Genomic DNA, 17,419 nt, shown 5'->3' with positions numbered 1-17,419 from the left:
TTTGAGTAAAGAAGCACATTGAGGTAAAAATGTTCAGTATACATCATCTATGCAATGAGTGTTACTCAAATATATATTTTGACAAAAGAATCATCCCATTGGACTCCATTCTAAAATGCCTCTCACCTAAGGGTGGACTGCAAGCATCAGAAGCTCGTGTGTATCTAGGAGTATCTTCTTCTAGCAGGCGATGAGTAACTAACCCAGGACAATTCTGTAACAGCACTGGCTGTGAATCACTTCCAATTCCTTCCAAACGTCTAGCAATTCTTTCTTTCCTGCACAGCATAATTTGAGAGATGAACACTGAAAAAACCATAGCCCATCAAATCAATTAAAAAAAAATAAATCCACAAAGAAAATGTGTGGAGTGCAGAAACACTCAGAACAGCTCAATGATGCCAACAGTGCATTTACTTACAAGTTAAAATGTAACCCATTTATTGGCATTTAGTTATTCCATCCAAACTTAAACATTATGAAAATTCCCTCAATACCTGTTCATTTCCACAGTGGATTTTTGGCCAGCTTCAAAAAGTTTTCGAAGTTCTGAAACTAAGAAATAGTAATACGTAAAAGCATGTCAGAATGCAAGACCCTCCCCACAAGAGAACTTCATGAACATTTTGATTAGTATACATAATGCCATTAAGTAATCACAACTGCACAGTAGGCAAAATTGCAGGCAAGTGGTACTATTCATTAAACAGAAAGTACATAATTTAGATTCATCTTAATCCTGTTATTTGTATTTACTTATTGGGCTATTCCTGTGAAGCCCTGTATTTTTCATATGTTCTGCAAAACTGGCATAATTCTAACAAAAATGCACTGGCAATAAGGAGCAGGCAGACTGTAAATGGATCCCCTGACTTCCGTCACCCTAACCTATCCACTTGGGAATAAATGAACATTGGACTCTGGAGAAGCTTGCAGAAAATGATGGAACAGATGAATACTGGCATCTATACTTACTTCATTTAAAAAGGGAGCTCTAGCAATTACATTTTTGTTAATGCCCAAGCCCCAAATGAACCCACTTTGGTTTCCTCATCCAGAACACCATTTGCTGTTGAAGGTTGGTGTCCTGATCCCAGACGCCTGCCAACATCACTAACCCAGCTGGCTAGAGACACTCAATCAGCTTTGTGATGGTTCCTCTGGCACTTCCCCAGAGCAATTTGGTTAAGCAGAAAAAAACAGCATGGGAGAAATTGATAAAAAGGTGACATAAGCACTTGGAGAAAACAGAACAGCGATAACCAGAAGGTGAGATCGGATCCTATAAAACAAGTATCTCAGACAGACTATGTATGCTTCATCTTTCTGTGAGCAATATGAAAGCAGGCCCACATATTTAAAACCTCTTAATATTCTAAAAACAGACCCTATTGCACCTCAAATCCCTTCCTTCACTAACAAGATCGCAAATATTTCCTCTTACCAACTCGCCCTATAATCTCCACTTCCTCTGCACATTATCTTGTGTTTATTATGAGTATCAAAGGAGATCGAGGAGGACCTTTTAAAATAAAATTAACCTATACTGTTGCCAGAAATGTCACTTCAAGTCAGCTCTTCAGAGATTCATGCAAGTGATCAGGAAGGCCAATGGTATCTTGACCTTTATTGCAAAAGGGATGGAGTATAAAAGCAGGGAAGCCTTGCTATAGCTATACAAGGTATTGGTGAGGCCACACCTGGAATACTACGTGCAGTTTTGGTTTCCATATTTACGAAAGGATATACTTGCTTTGGAGGCAGTTCAGAGAAGGTTCACTAGGTTGATTCCAGGGATGAGGGGGTTGACTTATGAGGAAAGGTTGAGTAGGTTGGGCCTCTACTCATTGGAATTCAGAAGAATGAGAGGTGATCTTATCAAAACGTATAAGATTACGAGGGGGCTTGACAAGGTGGATGCAGAGAGGATGTTTCCACTGATGGGGGAGACTAGAACTAGAGGGCATGATCTTAGAATAAGGGGCCGCCCATTTAAAACAGAGATGAGGAGGAATTTCTTCTGAGGGTTGTAAATCTGTGGAATTTGCTGCCTCGGAGAACTGTGGAAGCTGGGACACTGAATAAATTTAAGACAGAAACAGACAGTTTCTTGAGCGATAAGGGGTTATGGGGAGCAGACAGGGAAGTGGAGCAGAGTCCATGATCAGATCAGCCATGATCTTATTGAATGGCAGAGCAGGCTCGAGGGGCCATATGTCCTACTCCTGTTCCTATTTCTTATGTTCTTATGCTTGAGATAATTTCCAAACTGAATAATTCATAAACAAGTTCCAGAAAGGACTCCAGTATCAAGTCCAGTTCTGCTATTTCTACTCTGAAGAACAATCAGGTGTCACACCTCTGTTAATTAAGTAGTTGAGTCTCACTTTGCTGAATAAATTGGGTCAAATACCAAAAGTTCAATTTATAGAAACCAAATCAGTTGCATCAAGTTTTGGCATAGGAAAGTTAAACATTTCCAGCAAACAACTGATCATGAAATTACTACAAGCTTCAGCTATGCAAATTTGCTCTTCCAAGTGCTGTTGGAGGAAATAGCTTTATTGTGGCTGTTCTACTTTAATATCCTAATCAACTGGCTTATTTCAGTTGAGTGAAAAGAAAACAGCAAATCGTTGTCTACCCAAAAGGATGCAGACCCATATTTCTGAAGCTAATGATAGGAATGTTCATGAAAGCTTTAGTGATTGGGAAGCCATGGCAACTTCTTAATTCCACCTATCTGGTGAGCAAAATCAGTTCACTTGGAATATTCTAAATTTCAGGCCCTCCACAATGGAACAATTCTCTCAATGCTCAACAAAGTTATAGCAGTAGTCCCAAATATTTATGCAGCTTCTAGTAGAGTACCTCTGAGAAATTGGCCCTCGTGAGCTGTTGAACAGATTAAATGTTCTTGAAAGGATGAAAACATATAGATAAAAAGAACTTGCATTTATATTGTGCCTTTAAAATATAAATCTTAGAATGCCACAACATGCTTTACAGCCAATGAAACCTTTTTGAAGTGTAGTCATTGTTGTGATATAGGGAACATGGCAGGCAATTTGCACACAGCAAGGTCCCACTATCAATGAAATAAATGATTAGATCGGCTATTTTTTTTAGGTGTAGGTTGAGAGATAAATGTTGGCTCCGACACTCCCCACATCCTCTCTGAATACTGCCATGAGATCTTTTACGTTCTCCTCAGAGGGCAGACAGCATCTCAGTTTAACATCCAGCATGAAAGATGGCATCTGACAATGCAGCGCTCCCTCATTACAGTACTGAAATGCCAGTCTAGATTATGTGCTCAAGACTCTAGAGTGGAGCTTGAACCCACAACCTACTGACTTAATGCGAGTGCCAGTCTCACTGCAATATCTTCACAAAGGTGCCTCAGGAAATTGCACTTGCCCTATTCTTGTTTTAAGTATTCTGATGGCGGTATTTCCCTCTCCATGGAGGGTGGCATTAAGTCCCCAGACAGAACGTACAGGGGCTGACAAATGCACTTTTACCTTCATTGCTTCAAAGGACTAAGTCAATTAACTCTATGCAGAAGAATGACTGATGTTGCCTATCCACCTCCAAATAAGGATTGCTAACTCTTGGGTTTTTGGCTTTACAAAGCTGAATCCTACTGATCACATTGACAAATTTAGTGGTCTGCAAAGTCTACATGATGGACCCTGCATGGCAGTCTACAGTAAAATAAAATGAATATGTGCTTGGAACCAGTACTGTCCAAAGCCATTCAAGCCACTGGACTTGAGTACGGCCTACTTTATGGATCCCTCCTCCTTCAATATTAAAGAAACACCGTTGGTTTGTGTGGGAAGCACAATAAGAGATGCTGAGACTTAGAATAAGCATAGAAGCTTGATTTAAGAATCCCCGAGTTGCTACAACTACATCTCAACATTTTGCATCAGTCCAAGAGAAAAGCTAAACGTATTCAAAGCTCTCCTAGCTGGCCTCCTCCAGCCTCCAAGAACTGCAATTCATCCAGAGTGCCGCAGTACCTGAACTTCCATTACTATGACGCTCACCAAGCTCGCTGTGCCCTTACGAGACAATTTCAAGATTATCGGCCCCTGCAAGTGCCTCCATGGCCTCACCCCACCCAACCACAATGGATTCCTGCAACCCTACGCCCCTGCTCGCGCTCTTCACTCCTGACATTGATGTACTTCCTTACTCCAAGTGTTCTTTGATACACTGGTGCTGGCCAGTGTTTCACTCACCATCCCCATATATCTCTGGAATTCCTTCTCAGAACCTTATCTCATCCCTGTTTTCCATAGTCTATTAGAGATTTCTCTCTCCAACTACCCTCAGCCCTACCCCTTAACTCCATTTAAATCTATTATTTTCCCTCCCACTCAGTCCTCATCACTTGCTAATCTGTAAAGCTCTGAGATGTCTTTCCTACATAAAGGAACATTATATAATTGCAAGTTGTTGTTGTCGCAATCATGGAGCAGACAGTGCCTCCACCCAGAACTCTGTCTAGCATACAGATTTTATTTTTTATTTTTTTATAGAATTAATCAACTCTTGCTGGAGCGTGCGTTAGGTTGTAGGTAAATGAGTAGTCTTTTGGTCATAATTCCATACAATTTTTCCAAACCTTTGTGCTCCCAATCACCAAGGGTAGTTCGGAGAGAAATCTGTCCTTGTCACAGTATCTCATGCTGCACAATTATGCAACCCATGTTGAGAAAAAAGTGCATGACTCAAAACGGTTAGCTTTTTTCATCATGTATTAAGTACAGTACGCTGTAGTGCAGGAACATTTCTTAAAAAGCACATGATGAACAGTGTTTCTGAAAAATGGTATTGGAAAATGCTACTCAACAGCCTAAGAGGGAAAAAAAAATTGATGATCTTAATTCTTCTCCTTTTCTCTTCTCTTACAGTGCAGATGTACAAATGATTTTCTGCCAGATTTTATAGTTGATACTTCCATTCTCCAAACTGCATGTTGATTACTATTACCTGCTCATACTAATGATAATAGAATGCTGCAAATATACTATTCTTGGTCAATCCTGTAGTGTAAATGCAAAATGAGTCATCCTGCAGAATGTTTTCTAAAATTCCAAATATTGTAGAGTTGGTATATACAAGATGGCACTGTTTTAATGTAATTCCTATGGTTTCTTACTGGATGGTACTAATGAGAGGAAGCTCCAATTTCAATCATTTTAACACAATGTTCAACTTCTTGTTTGCACAAGTCAAAACATTTTAAAAAAAATATTTAAACTCGTCTGCTTCAAGTATAGAATTTAAAAAAAAATCAGATTTCTTGTGTTTGGGATATTCAGAACTGAAACTCAATACCAGTTTCATACCTAAAACAAGCATTTAGAAAGTTGCCAGGGAAATGCAGTACGCCAGAGTTAACCCAGTTTTCCTACGAAATGCTGCTGTAACTGTAGAGGTCATTTAGCATCATCTCCACTGCAGTTCCTGGTCACACAATGGCATTATGTAGTGAATTACCTCATATTTCAAGCTGTAAAAAACTGCTTACTTCCAAAATCCCAAATAGTTTAATTACTGTACTGGAGAAAAAAATTAAACACATTCTAAAACTTTACTATAACTTAAAAAAATTAACGTAACTTTTCAAAGCTTGCTTTGATCCACTGGGCCCATTGCAAGCATTTATTCTATCTGTGGACTTTTCAAAGTGCTGTAATAAATTCATGCCCAATGAAACCAGGGACCTTAAATGTAGCTTTCAAAAATTCTTTTGTATTTTAAAATAGAAATGGAGCTAGGATGTAGGAGGAGATATGTGCTTGATGGCAAACATGAACCAGGCAATTAAAAAGCTCTAACCTGCGTCTCCCCTTCCCAATCACTGAAGTGCTTTTTTTTTTAAAGCCAATACATTATTCCCAAGGATGAAAGATTCCACTGGTTGACAAATCAGTAACGAGGGTCATTGATCTTTTCACACTGAGGATTATTAAGAGCATGGAATATTTAACTCAAGTGGCTATTGAGATATAAACTATGGGGGTGAAATTGCCCTGCGCCCATATTGGGGGCGGTAACCATCTGGGGCCGGAACTTTCGGCGCTTGGCAGGGCAGAGAGGGGTCGCCAATCATGGCATCGTTGGTTGCGTGGTGGCCCGGAACGCTAACCGCAGGGCGCGGCGCTGCGCTTCTGTGGCACGTCTCCACAAACTCCTGGGCAATTTCCCAGGAAGCGGTAACAGCCCCCCCCCCCACCCCGGGCGAAAAGTCTCCTCCGCCCCGTTAGCACCAACCCCCCGCCCCCGGAGGCACTAACGTGGCTATAAAAAGGGGTAATTTCACCCTCTATATTATTTAAAAGAAAATTAAAGAGTATAAAAAGATATTGGGAAAGAACAGGGAAGTGGGATCAGAGTGGACTAATCCTCATCTACATTCTGCCCCTCAGCAGCATCATCCAAAAGCACATCAGGTTCCACACGTACGCTGATGATGCCCAGCTCTCTCTCAACCCCTCCAATACCTATTGATTTGCCACGCTGCTCGTCAGACATCCAGTAGAGCAAAAATTTCCTCCAATTAAACATCAAGACCAAAGCCATTGTCTTCAGCTTCCGCCAAGCACTCCATTCCTTCATCACCAATTCCATCCTCCTCGCCGAGCACCATTTCAGGCTGAATCAGACAGTTTGCAACCCCGGCGTTCTATTTGACCCTGAGCTGAGCTTCCAATCCCATATCCTCTCCATCACCGAGACCGGCTACTTCCACCTTCGTAATATCGCCAGTCTCGGCCCCTGCCTCAGCCCATCTACTGCTGAAACCCTCATCCATGCTGGTTACCTTCAGACTGGATTATTCTATATAGACTCTAATTAAGAACTTGCATCTTTGTGCTCAAATCTCTCCATGACCTCACACCTTTCTTTGCAACCTCTCGAGCCCTACAACCCTCCGAGAACTCTCTGTTCCTCCAATTCTGGCCTCTTTTGCATACTCCCACTCCCTTCGCCACACCATTGGCAGATGTGCCCTCATCTGTCCAGGTTCAAAGCTTTTGAATTACCTCTTTCAACCTTCCCCCCACCCCCGCCTCTCTCTGGTCCTTTAAGACGCTCCTTAAAACCTACCTCTTTGGCCAGGCTTTTGGTCACCTGTCCTAATGTCTGTTTCTTTGGCTTGGTGTCAATTTCTTTGTCCAATTACATAATTACATTCTTGTGAAGCACTTTGGGACGTTTGTCTACGTTAAAGGCACTATATAAATGCAAGTTGTTGTTGTAGTACTAGCCCGCTCCAGTTAAAGAACAAGCTCCTTTTGTGCTGTAACTTCTATGACTCCATAAACTGAAATTTTAATGACTTTATTTGGAAATTCCCTTTGCAAGTTCTTGCACTGCCCTCCATTACTCAAAATGTTGATATTCTTTCTTGTCCTGAGGTTCATTACTGAGTTTTAATTGGTAAATGTACAGTTACTGTACTTTCGCACATAAATAAATACTTGCATACTTTGAAAATAAATCAAAAAGTACAAGTGTAGAACTATAGGACTGCCAAATGTATTAAAAGACAGAAGGAGAAAACATACAATCACTGTGGTGGTCATAATTCATCACTAAATTTCAGAAAAGCAGCAAAAACAAAATTGCTGACAGTTACTTAGTTATTGGTGATAGAATTTGCGCATGATCTTGGACTAGTATCTGTAGGGATCACTTAGTAATGTTATTTTCCTGTAGAGGAAAACACCAGGAATCACTGCTGTGATTTGATTTGAATTTGAGAACTTAATAAAAGGTTTCCTGATGGATTTCTTTAAATTGCCACCTTTGATCAGCCATGATCATATTGAACGGTGGTGCAGGCTCAAAGGGCCGAATGGCCTACTCCTGCAACTATTTTCTATGTTTCTATGATTAGAAGTCCAAATAAAAACCATGATATACATCACCATTCATTGCAAAGTTCGGTCATCACATGGGTCAGTGCCAAAGGACATACTGTACAATCACAGTTCACCTGGGGCACATTCTCTGTAACAAGTGTAGAGTAACAACTTGTGTCAGATAGTTAGTTTGTTTTTACTGCTTTATTTGCTCTCTATATGAGCATTTAGTGGATGTAGAATTAGTCACTGATACTACCATACTGATACTATCATACCGCTTAAAGCCCTTCCTATAAATGACAGCCTTGTATAATTGCGGAGCATCTCCGTTCAGTCCGTAAGTGTGACCCTGAGCTTCTAGTTGCTTGTCACTTTAATTCTCCACTCCATTCCTACTCTGACCTCTCTGCCCTCAGTCTCCTACATTGTTCCAACAAAGCTCAACGCAAGCTCGAGGAACAGCACCTCATCTTTCGCTTAGGCACTTTACAGCCTTCTAGGCTCAACATCGAATGTAACAATTTTAAAGCGTAGCCGCTGTCAATCTTTCGCTCCTTCCTCCCCCCCGGGCCTGTTTCTTTCTTTTTTTTCCTCCTTTCTAACGGCAGCTGGTCATTATTCCGCTATTCACACCCTATCTTGACTAATGTTTTTCTAATTCCTGGCATTAGCATTTCAATTTGGCCCATCATCCCTTTTGTCTCTCTAATCTCTCCTGTCTTCCACCCTATCACAGACCTTCCCTTTTGTTCTTTCTTCCCCTCCCCCTTTCAGTGCTCATTAAGAATCTGTTCTTTCCGAACACTCCAGTTCTGACGAAGGGTCATCGACCCGAAATGTTAACTGCTTTCTCTCCACAGATGCTGCCTGACCCGCTGAGATTTCCAGCATTTTCTGTTTTTATTCCCGATTCCAGCATTTGCAGTATTTTGCTTTTTGGTATACTTGTATCATTTGTGGAGGTGCTTATGTCAGCACCTTAGACTGCTGTGAAATTACTAAGAAAACACAAAAATGGGATTGTCTCTACAGAAATAATTAGATTAGATAAAAAGGCTGTAGACTTTGCCCCAAAATATTTGGTTACAGGAGGAACAATAAATCATAATCTTTTGGGGCGTGCAGGTGGAAATCCACTGATGCAATGGTACAGTTCCTGAAGTTTTCTATGACAGAATTAGGAAATCCAAGTGCAGCACTACCAACGTACATTGTCCCATTTTCATGTGCATGCTCAGCGTGTAGTTTCCCCATAACCTATGGGGCCAAGTTTCCACAGGAGTTGCTCCTATTTTTTTGGAGCAACAATTTTTTTTGGAATATTTTAAAAATCGCAATTCTCCACATTTAGTTTGCTCCAGTTTCAGTGAGTTAGTTCAGTTTCTTTTTAGTTCTTTTTTTCCAAAAGGGGGAGTTACCAGCCACTTACGCCTGTTTTGGTCATTTAAGCAAGTTTAGACAGCGAAAAGTTACTCAAACCTAACTTAGGCCAGAGTACGTGTCCACTTTTGTATGCTCAGAAAAATCGCGGAGACGAAGAAATGAGCGCAGGTAGCCAGAGATTGGGGGGGGGGGGCGGAAAAGAGGAGAAGGGAAGTTGGAGGATTTTCCAAAGCACTAAACACCTTCACAACAACATTAAAGCAGCATAAGTACATTTAAAGCACTAAACAAAGCAGTACATTTAAAGCACCGAGACTTACAAAGCACAAAAAGTAATAAGCAATTAATTAACAAATTTAAAAATAGAAGGAACCCTGCACCTAAAGCACAAAGACCAAACTAATAAGCAATCAATCAATAACAAATAAAAAATGGAAGTCCTACATTTATGTGAAGAGAAGGCGGGGGCAAGAGGGGCGGGGGCCAGAGGGGCAAGGCGAGGGGGGGGGGTGGGGAGGAAGAGAAGGGGGAAGGGGAGTGAGGGGGGGAGGGGGAAGGGGGGGAGGGAAAGAGAGGGGGGGGGGGAGGGAAAGAGAGGGGGGGGGAGGGAAAGAGAGGGTGGGGAGGGAAAGAGAGGGTGGGGAGGGAAAGAGAGGGGGGGGAGGGAAAGAGAGGGGGGGAGGGAAAGAGAGGGGGGGAGGGAAAGAGAGGGGGGGAGGGAAAGAGAGGGGGGGAGGGAAAGAGAGGGGGGGAGGGAAAGAGAGGGGGGGAGGGAAAGAGAGGGGGGGAGGGAAAGAGAGGGGGGGAGGGAAAGAGAGGGGGGGAGGGAAAGAGAGGGGGGGGAGGGAAAGAGAGGGGGGGGAGGGAAAGAGAGGGGGGGGAGGGAAAGAGAGGGGGGGGAGGGAAAGAGAGGGGGGGGAGGGAAAGAGAGGGGGGGGAGGGAAAGAGAGGGGGGGGAGGGAAAGAGAGGGGGGGGAGGGAAAGAGAGGGGGGGGAGGGAAAGAGAGGGGGGGGGAGGGAAAGAGAGGGGGGGGAGGGAAAGAGAGGGGGGGGAGGGAAAGAGAGGGGGGGGAGGGAAAGAGAGGGGGGGGAGGGAAAGAGAGGGGGGGGAGGGAAAGAGAGGGGGGGGAGGGGGAAAGAGAGGGGGGGGAGGGGGAAAGAGAGGGGGGGGAGGGGGAAAGAGAGGGGGGGGAGGGGGAAAGAGAGGGGGGGGGAGAGGGAAAGAGAGGGGGGGGGAGAGGGAAAGAGAGGATGGAGAGGGAAAGAGAGGGAAAGAGAGGATGGAGAGGGAAAGAGAGGATGGAGAGGGAAGGGGGGGAGAGGGAAAGAGAGGGGGGGGGGGGGAGAGGGAAAGAGAGGGGGGGGGAGAGGGGAAGAGAGGATGGAGAGGGAAAGAGAGGGAAAGAGAGGATGGAGAGGGAAAGAGAGGATGGAGAGGGAAAGAGAGGGGGGGAGGGAAAGAGAGGGGGGGGGGAAGAGGGAAAGAGAGGGAAAGAGAGGGAGGGGGGGAGAGGGAAAGAGAGGGGAGGGGGGAGAGGGAAAGAGAGGGGAGGGGGGAGAGGGAAGAGAGGGGAGGGGGGAGAGGGAAAAGAGAGGGGCGGAGGAAGTGGGGGGTGGGGCGGAGGAAGTGGGGGGTGGAGCGGAGGAAGGGTGGGTGGAGCGGAGTAAGGGGGGGTGGAGCGGAGGAAGGGGGGGTGGAGCGGAGGAAGGGGGGGTGGAGCGGAGGAAGGGGGGGTGGAGCGGAGGAAGGGGGGGTGGAGCGGAGGAAGGGGGGGTGGAGCGGAGGAAGGGGGGGTGGAGCGGAGGAAGGGGGGGTGGAGCGGAGGAAGGGGGGGTGGAGCGGAGGAAGGGGGGGGTGGAGCGGAGGAAGGGGGGGGGGTGGAGCGGAGGAAGGGGGGGGGGGTGGAGCGGAGGAAGGGGGGGGGGTGGAGCGGAGGAAGGGGGGTGGTGGAGCGGAGGAAGGGGGGTGGTGGAGCGGAGGAGGGGGGGGTGGAGCGGAGGAGGGGGGGGTGGAGCGGAGGAAGGGGGGGTGGAGCGGAGGAAGGGGGGTTGGAGCGGAGGAGGGGGGGGTGGAGCGGAGGAGGGGGGGGGTGGAGCGGAGGAAGGGGGGGTGGAGCGGAGGAGGGGGGGGTGGAGCGGAGGAAGGGGGGGGTGGAGCGGAGGAAGGGGGGGGTGGAGCGGAGGAAGGGGGGGGTGGAGCGGAGGAAGGGGGGGGTGGAGCGGAGGAAGGGGGGGGTGGAGCGGAGGAAGGGGGGGGGTGGAGCGGAGGAAGGGGGGGTGGAGCGGAGGAAGGGGGGGTGGAGCGGAGGAAGGGGGGGTGGAGCGGAGGAAGGGGGGGTGGAGCGGAGGAAGGGGGGGTGGAGCGGAGGAAGGGGGGGTGGAGCGGAGGAAGGGGGGGTGGAGCGGAGGAAGGGGGGGTGGAGCGGAGGAAGGGGGGGTGGAGCGGAGGAAGGGGGGGTGGAGCGGAGGAAGGGGGGGTGGAGCGGAGGAAGGGGGGGTGGAGCGGAGGAAGGGGGGGTGGAGCGGAGGAAGGGGGGGTGGAGCGGAGGAAGGGGGGGTGGAGCGGAGGAAGGGGGGGGGGGTGGAGCGGAGGAAGGGGGGTGGTGGAGCGGAGGAAGGGGGGTGGTGGAGCGGAGGAGGGGGGGGTGGAGCGGAGGAGGGGGGGGTGGAGCGGAGGAAGGGGGGGTGGAGCGGAGGAAGGGGGGTTGGAGCGGAGGAGGGGGGGGTGGAGCGGAGGAGGGGGGGGTGGAGCGGAGGAAGGGGGGGTGGAGCGGAGGAGGGGGGGGTGGAGCGGAGGAAGGGGGGGGTGGAGCGGAGGAAGGGGGGGGTGGAGCGGAGGAAGGGGGGGGTGGAGCGGAGGAAGGGGGGGGTGGAGCGGAGGAAGGGGGGGGTGGAGCGGAGGAAGGGGGGGTGGAGCGGAGGAAGGGGGGGTGGAGCGGAGGAAGGGGGGGTGGAGCGGAGGAAGGGGGGGTGGAGCGGAGGAAGGGGGGGTGGAGCGGAGGAAGGGGGGGTGGAGCGGAGGAAGGGGGGGTGGAGCGGAGGAAGGGGGGGTGGAGCGGAGGAAGGGGGGGTGGAGCGGAGGAAGGGTGGGTGGAGCGGAGGAAGGGGGGGTGGAGCGGAGGAAGGGGGGGTGGAGCGGAGGAAGGGGGGGTGGAGCGGAGGAAGGGGGGGTGGAGCGGAGGAAGGGGGGGTGGAGCGGAGGAAGGGGGGGTGGAGCGGAGGAAGGGGGGGTGGAGCGGAGGAAGGGGGGGTGGAGCGGAGGAAGGGGGGGTGGAGCGGAGGAAGGGGGGGTGGAGCGGAGGAAGGGGGGGTGGAGCGGAGGAAGGGGGGGTGGAGCGGAGGAAGGGGGGGTGGAGCGGAGGAAGGGGGGGTGGAGCGGAGGAAGGGGGGGTGGAGCGGAGGAAGGGGGGGTGGAGCGGAGGAAGGGGGGTGGTGGAGCGGAGGAGGGGGGGGTGGAGCGGAGGAGGGGGGGGTGGAGCGGAGGAAGGGGGGGTGGAGCGGAGGAAGGGGGGGTGGAGCGGAGGAAGGGGGGGTGGAGCGGAGGAAGGGGGGGTGGAGCGGAGGAAGGGGGGGTGGAGCGGAGGAGGGGGGGTGGAGCGGAGGAGGGGGGGGTGGAGCGGAGGAGGGGGGGGTGGAGCGGAGGAAGGGGGGGGTGGAGCGGAGGAAGGGGGGGTGGAGCGGAGGAAGGGGGGGTGGAGCGGAGGAAGGGGGGGTGGAGCGGAGGAGGGGGGGGAGGCAACGTTAAACAGACGCGCCTGTCCAGGTCCCATCCTACTCACGTCTTGACCTTTGACATTAACACAACACAGAGGGGCCAATTTCCCTCGCAGGTTGCGGCGGGGAGTCCTTTCGGCCAGAGCTAGGGGCGGCGTGCTTCGGGCCCCTTCCATACAGTCTGCAGCACACGTACACAGAATCTGGGGGCGAGGAGCTACTGCACATGCGCGCGCATTCTAGCGCGCAGGTGCAGAGGTCCCGGCACTGTTTTCCATGCCAGGACCTGGCTCCATCGCCCCCCGCTGGTTCTGCTGTGCTCTGTCGAGTCCGAAGGCGGCCTGATGAGCGTGGAGAATACCACAGTAAGGATTTTTGTTCCTGAAAGTCGGCGGACCTTACGGAGGTGCGCCGTTCTAAGGGTCGGTGGAAACTTGGCCCCTATCAAACTGGGCTACAATCCTATGGTACGTGGGGAATGTGCAATTAAAAAAAATGCTGTTCTGTCATCAACAGTACAATACCAAATGTATAATTCAGGTTATGAATCCTTCCATTTCTTCCTCATTCGTAAATCTGCATCATCACCTGCATTTGAGAGGGCCATCGAGAATGAATATTTATATATAAATTATATATTTTTCTGTCCAATGAACATTCATGATCTGGCAGCCCTGTAACAGAACTTTACCCAATCTCATCTCAAGGGACTTTATTCACCTCACAATCAGCTACCTCTCTCCCAAAGGTTGTTGATCTTTGTGTCCACCAGTGAATTGGTTGCTTTTACACCAAGTTAAAAAAAAAAACTCAGTTCCTTCAAAGCACTGTGTTACTAACCTTTAGGAAGTATAGCAAGTAGATTAGCGTCTATATCTTTTGTTTTCTTGGCAATTTCTTTGTCTTCGAGAGAGAACTCCTTCTGGAAACTAAAACAAAATAAGTGTCTTTTTTGTAGTACTTTCACATTTTGGAACCACCATCTGTGCCACCAAATCAGTTTGTTCATTTGCAATCTTATAACAAACAGAAGGAAGCTATTCCAGTAACATAAGTGAGTTTGTCCAATGAGTAGGTGAGACACACTGATCATTAAGATCCCAAGTTCAACTCCTGCCCTTTTTTGCATTAGTTGATCTCAGCAGACAGGGATGTTATAATTGGCCTCAGCATTCCTGGATTAAGAAGGAAAAAACTAGCTAAGACACCCACTTCTGATTACCATCCAGTAACCCTTGCTGGAAGTGAAGTGTGGCCATTGCAGAGGGCAGGATCAATCTTGGCAGCAATGCCTCTCACAATTAAATAGTCTGATAGTTGCTACCATGACTTACACATGAATAAATAACATTTGAGCATGGTACCAGAGGGCACTGTACCCAGTGAGAAATCAACATCTTCAAAATATCAGATGATAATAATGGCGACTAAAAATACTTTTGCTGATGCCAATGATACTTTGCAAACAGCAGAGGCACCATATAAACGAGCTAAATTTCACCAATATTCTTGCTGGTAGGAACATCTTTTAGTATCTTTAGGTAGTTCCAATTGCAATAATAAGCAATACAGTAGAAAATAAACTTGCTGATATCCAGAAGTGATTACAAACCTGCAACTGCAGAATAGGTTAGAAAAACCAATTACATGAAAATACAATTACAACTTAGAAATTACATTCACAAGATTATATTTATTTCATAGAGCCAAATTTTTCTGGAAGTCAGTGTCATAATAAGTACTAATAACTAATAATGTGTTATTGACACACATCATACACACTAAAATGAATAATTTAATCAGTCATTTCTCAAATGGAATAATTAAAGGCAATATATAATTGTGTTTATTTTTAAAAGGCAGCAATTTAAAATAGTCATTACCCTCTTCCAGCTCACCGATTGAAGTCCTTTTTGAGACCTTCATTGAGCTGAAGAATTGACAAGTTCCCTTTCAATACTGCAACTGAATCAACATTTATTATACTTAATAATGCAAGAAGTTACTCTTTATAAGCTAATCAATAGGGTAGACAAATGAGGTTATGACCTAAGCACCCATTGGTGACACACAACACTGTACAGCTAGCTTATGATTTCCTTACATTACAACAGTGACTACACTTCAACATTATTTAATTGGCTGTGAAATGCTTTGAAACCTCATGACATGAAAGGTATTACATAAATACAAGTATTTTCCTTCCTTTAAAAAGATTAGGCTCTTCCTCCTATGAACATAGCACAAGCTCCCATAGTTTTTTGCAGCTCGATGATTTAACACTTGGAACTATCTTTCTATCTTTGATCCATTCCACTGCCTTTGTAGTGGTCAAAACTAGAGTATACTCCACAAGTGATCTCAATGCTTTACAATGTTGGTATCATTCCTTGGAGTCCATGCAAGTCCACGCAGGAAACTAAATATTCTATTTGCTCCTGCAATCACAGTGACTATGAGGAACTTTCAGTCTTGGGTGTAGTTAACCAAAAATTATATTTGAGATGTTGAATCACTAAGTTGTTGAAAACAGTTCAGTTTACAATGGAGAGGTAGCTAAGCATAAGAATATAAGAAAAAGGAGCAGGAGTAGGCCATTTGGCTCCTCGAGCTTGCTCCGCCATTCAATAAGATCATGGCTGATCTGATCTTGGCCTCAACTTCACATCCTTGCCTGCTCTCCATAACCCTGGACTCCCTTATCATTCAAAAATCTGTCTATCTCCACTTTAAAATATATTCAATGACCTAGCCTTCACAGATCTCTGGGGTAGAGAATTCCAAAGATTCACAACCCTCTAAGAAATTCCTCCTCAATTCGGTTTTAAATGGGCGACCCCTTATTCTGAAACTATGCCCCCTAGTTCTAGCTTCCCTCACGAGGTGAAACATCCTCTCTGCATCTACCCTGTCAATCCCCCTCAGAATCTTATATGTTTCAATAAGATCACCTCTCATTCTTCTAAACTCCAATAAGTATTGGTCCAATCTGCTCAACATTTCTTCATAAGACAACCCCTTCATCTCAGGAATCAACCTCGTGAACCCTATTTGAACTGCCTCCTATGCAAGTATATCCCTCCTTAAATGAGACCAAAACTGTGCACAGTACTTCAGGTGTGGTCTCACCAACGCCTCCCCCAGCCAAAGTGCCTTACCCCAGTCCAAGTGCATCCTTCTCCCTCACCCCCCACCATAGATGGGACAGGCATTGTGTACAGAGTGTTAACAGGTTATTGGGTGTGAAGTGAATAGTGACAGTTTCATGACTTCTGGATATCATCCATTCCAACGATGTTCCTTGTAGGGGGTTGGAAGAACATGATCCGTCTTTCCTGAGTTCCCCCTCTCCCCTCCAATCTCCTCCCCCACCCCACCTTTGCCTCTCCTGCCCCACGCAGCCTCTCACTCTTCCCTCCCCTCCGCTCCTCCACTAGCTTCTTCCCCCTCCCCCAGCCTCTCCTCCCCCCCCCAGCCTCTCTCACTCTTTCCCCCTCCACCCCCTCTCCTCCCCCCCTTCCCCACCCTCCACCGCTAGCCTCTCTCACTCCCCCTCCCCCCAGCCTCTCTGTTGCATTTATTGCTGATAGAGGAACAAGCATTGCTGTTTTTTTTTTTAATTGTAGGAAATGAGAGAAAAATCAGCTTCAAATATCATATTTGGTTGAAGTCTGGGATGGGGATGAAAGGGGAAATGATTATTTACAAATGTTTTTTTATCTTAGACAATGATGCACTGGTAAAATAAAATTGAATGTGCCTTGCTCAGGGAGGAATGGTATGTTTCTGTCTTCCATGCTATACAAATTGTGCAGTGGGTAACTGAAACTGCACTTTTTCGTTGGTACCCACTGTTGTATAATGGTGTATTTGGTTATATACTGAAGCTCTTTTTGAATATTGAAAATTATATTAAATATCTCGATTAATAAATTATTTATTGGACTGGTGACTGGATATATTGATTTTAAATAGATGATTTTATTGAAAACTGGTCAATCCTGTCTTTTTTGCCATTTGTATTAACTTGTGGATTTCACATTTTTGATGCAAACACACAAGCCAAATTCTGTCTTGCAGATCACTGTTGGAGGCTAAGAGAGAAATACATTAATTGTAATTCTATACGATCTCCTTTTTAAGTTTATCATATATATGGGATGAGTACCAGTTATGGCTCAGTGGGTAGCACATTCGCCTCTGAGTCAAAAGGTTGTGAGTTCTTGAGCACATATCTAGGCTGACACTCCAGTGTAGTGCTGAGCAAGTGCTGCACTGTCGGAGGTGCTATCTTTCGGACAAAACGTTAAACAGAGGCCCCGTCTGCCCTCTCAGGTGGACATAAAATATAACATGGCACTATTTCGAAGAGTTATTCCGGGTGTCCTGGCCAATATTTATCCCTCAACACAATCAACACAACAAAAACAGAT

General features: G+C 46.9%; 1 protein-coding gene and 1 long non-coding RNA gene across 17 annotated transcripts in view; both read right to left on the bottom strand.

Moving 5' to 3' along the window:
* Positions 1–13,849, bottom strand: part of svila (supervillin a) — a 183,900-nt gene extending 170,051 nt beyond the window's left edge. For all 16 annotated transcript variants that reach the window (XM_070881500.1, XM_070881502.1, XM_070881505.1 and 13 more), the window contains exons 1-3: positions 13,827–13,849; positions 498–555; positions 127–278 (exon numbers count right to left, since the gene is read on the bottom strand). In XM_070881500.1, the coding sequence (XP_070737601.1) occupies positions 127–278; positions 498–505 (160 nt within the window). In that variant the 5' untranslated portion in view covers positions 506–555; positions 13,827–13,849. The remainder of the gene's footprint in view (positions 1–126; positions 279–497; positions 556–13,826) is intronic.
* Positions 13,850–13,891: 42 nt separating this feature from the next.
* LOC139264658 (uncharacterized) overlaps positions 13,892–17,419 on the bottom strand; it is a 106,928-nt gene continuing 103,400 nt past the window's right edge. Inside the window, exon 3 of the long non-coding RNA XR_011593390.1 lies at positions 13,892–13,915. This is a non-coding gene — a long non-coding RNA (uncharacterized lncRNA). The remainder of the gene's footprint in view (positions 13,916–17,419) is intronic.

The sequence above is a fragment of the Pristiophorus japonicus genome, chromosome 5 (assembly GCF_044704955.1).
Source record: "Pristiophorus japonicus isolate sPriJap1 chromosome 5, sPriJap1.hap1, whole genome shotgun sequence".
NCBI classification, from domain to species: domain Eukaryota; kingdom Metazoa; phylum Chordata; class Chondrichthyes; family Pristiophoridae; genus Pristiophorus; species Pristiophorus japonicus.
This window is presented reverse-complemented; position numbering and strand designations above follow the sequence as displayed.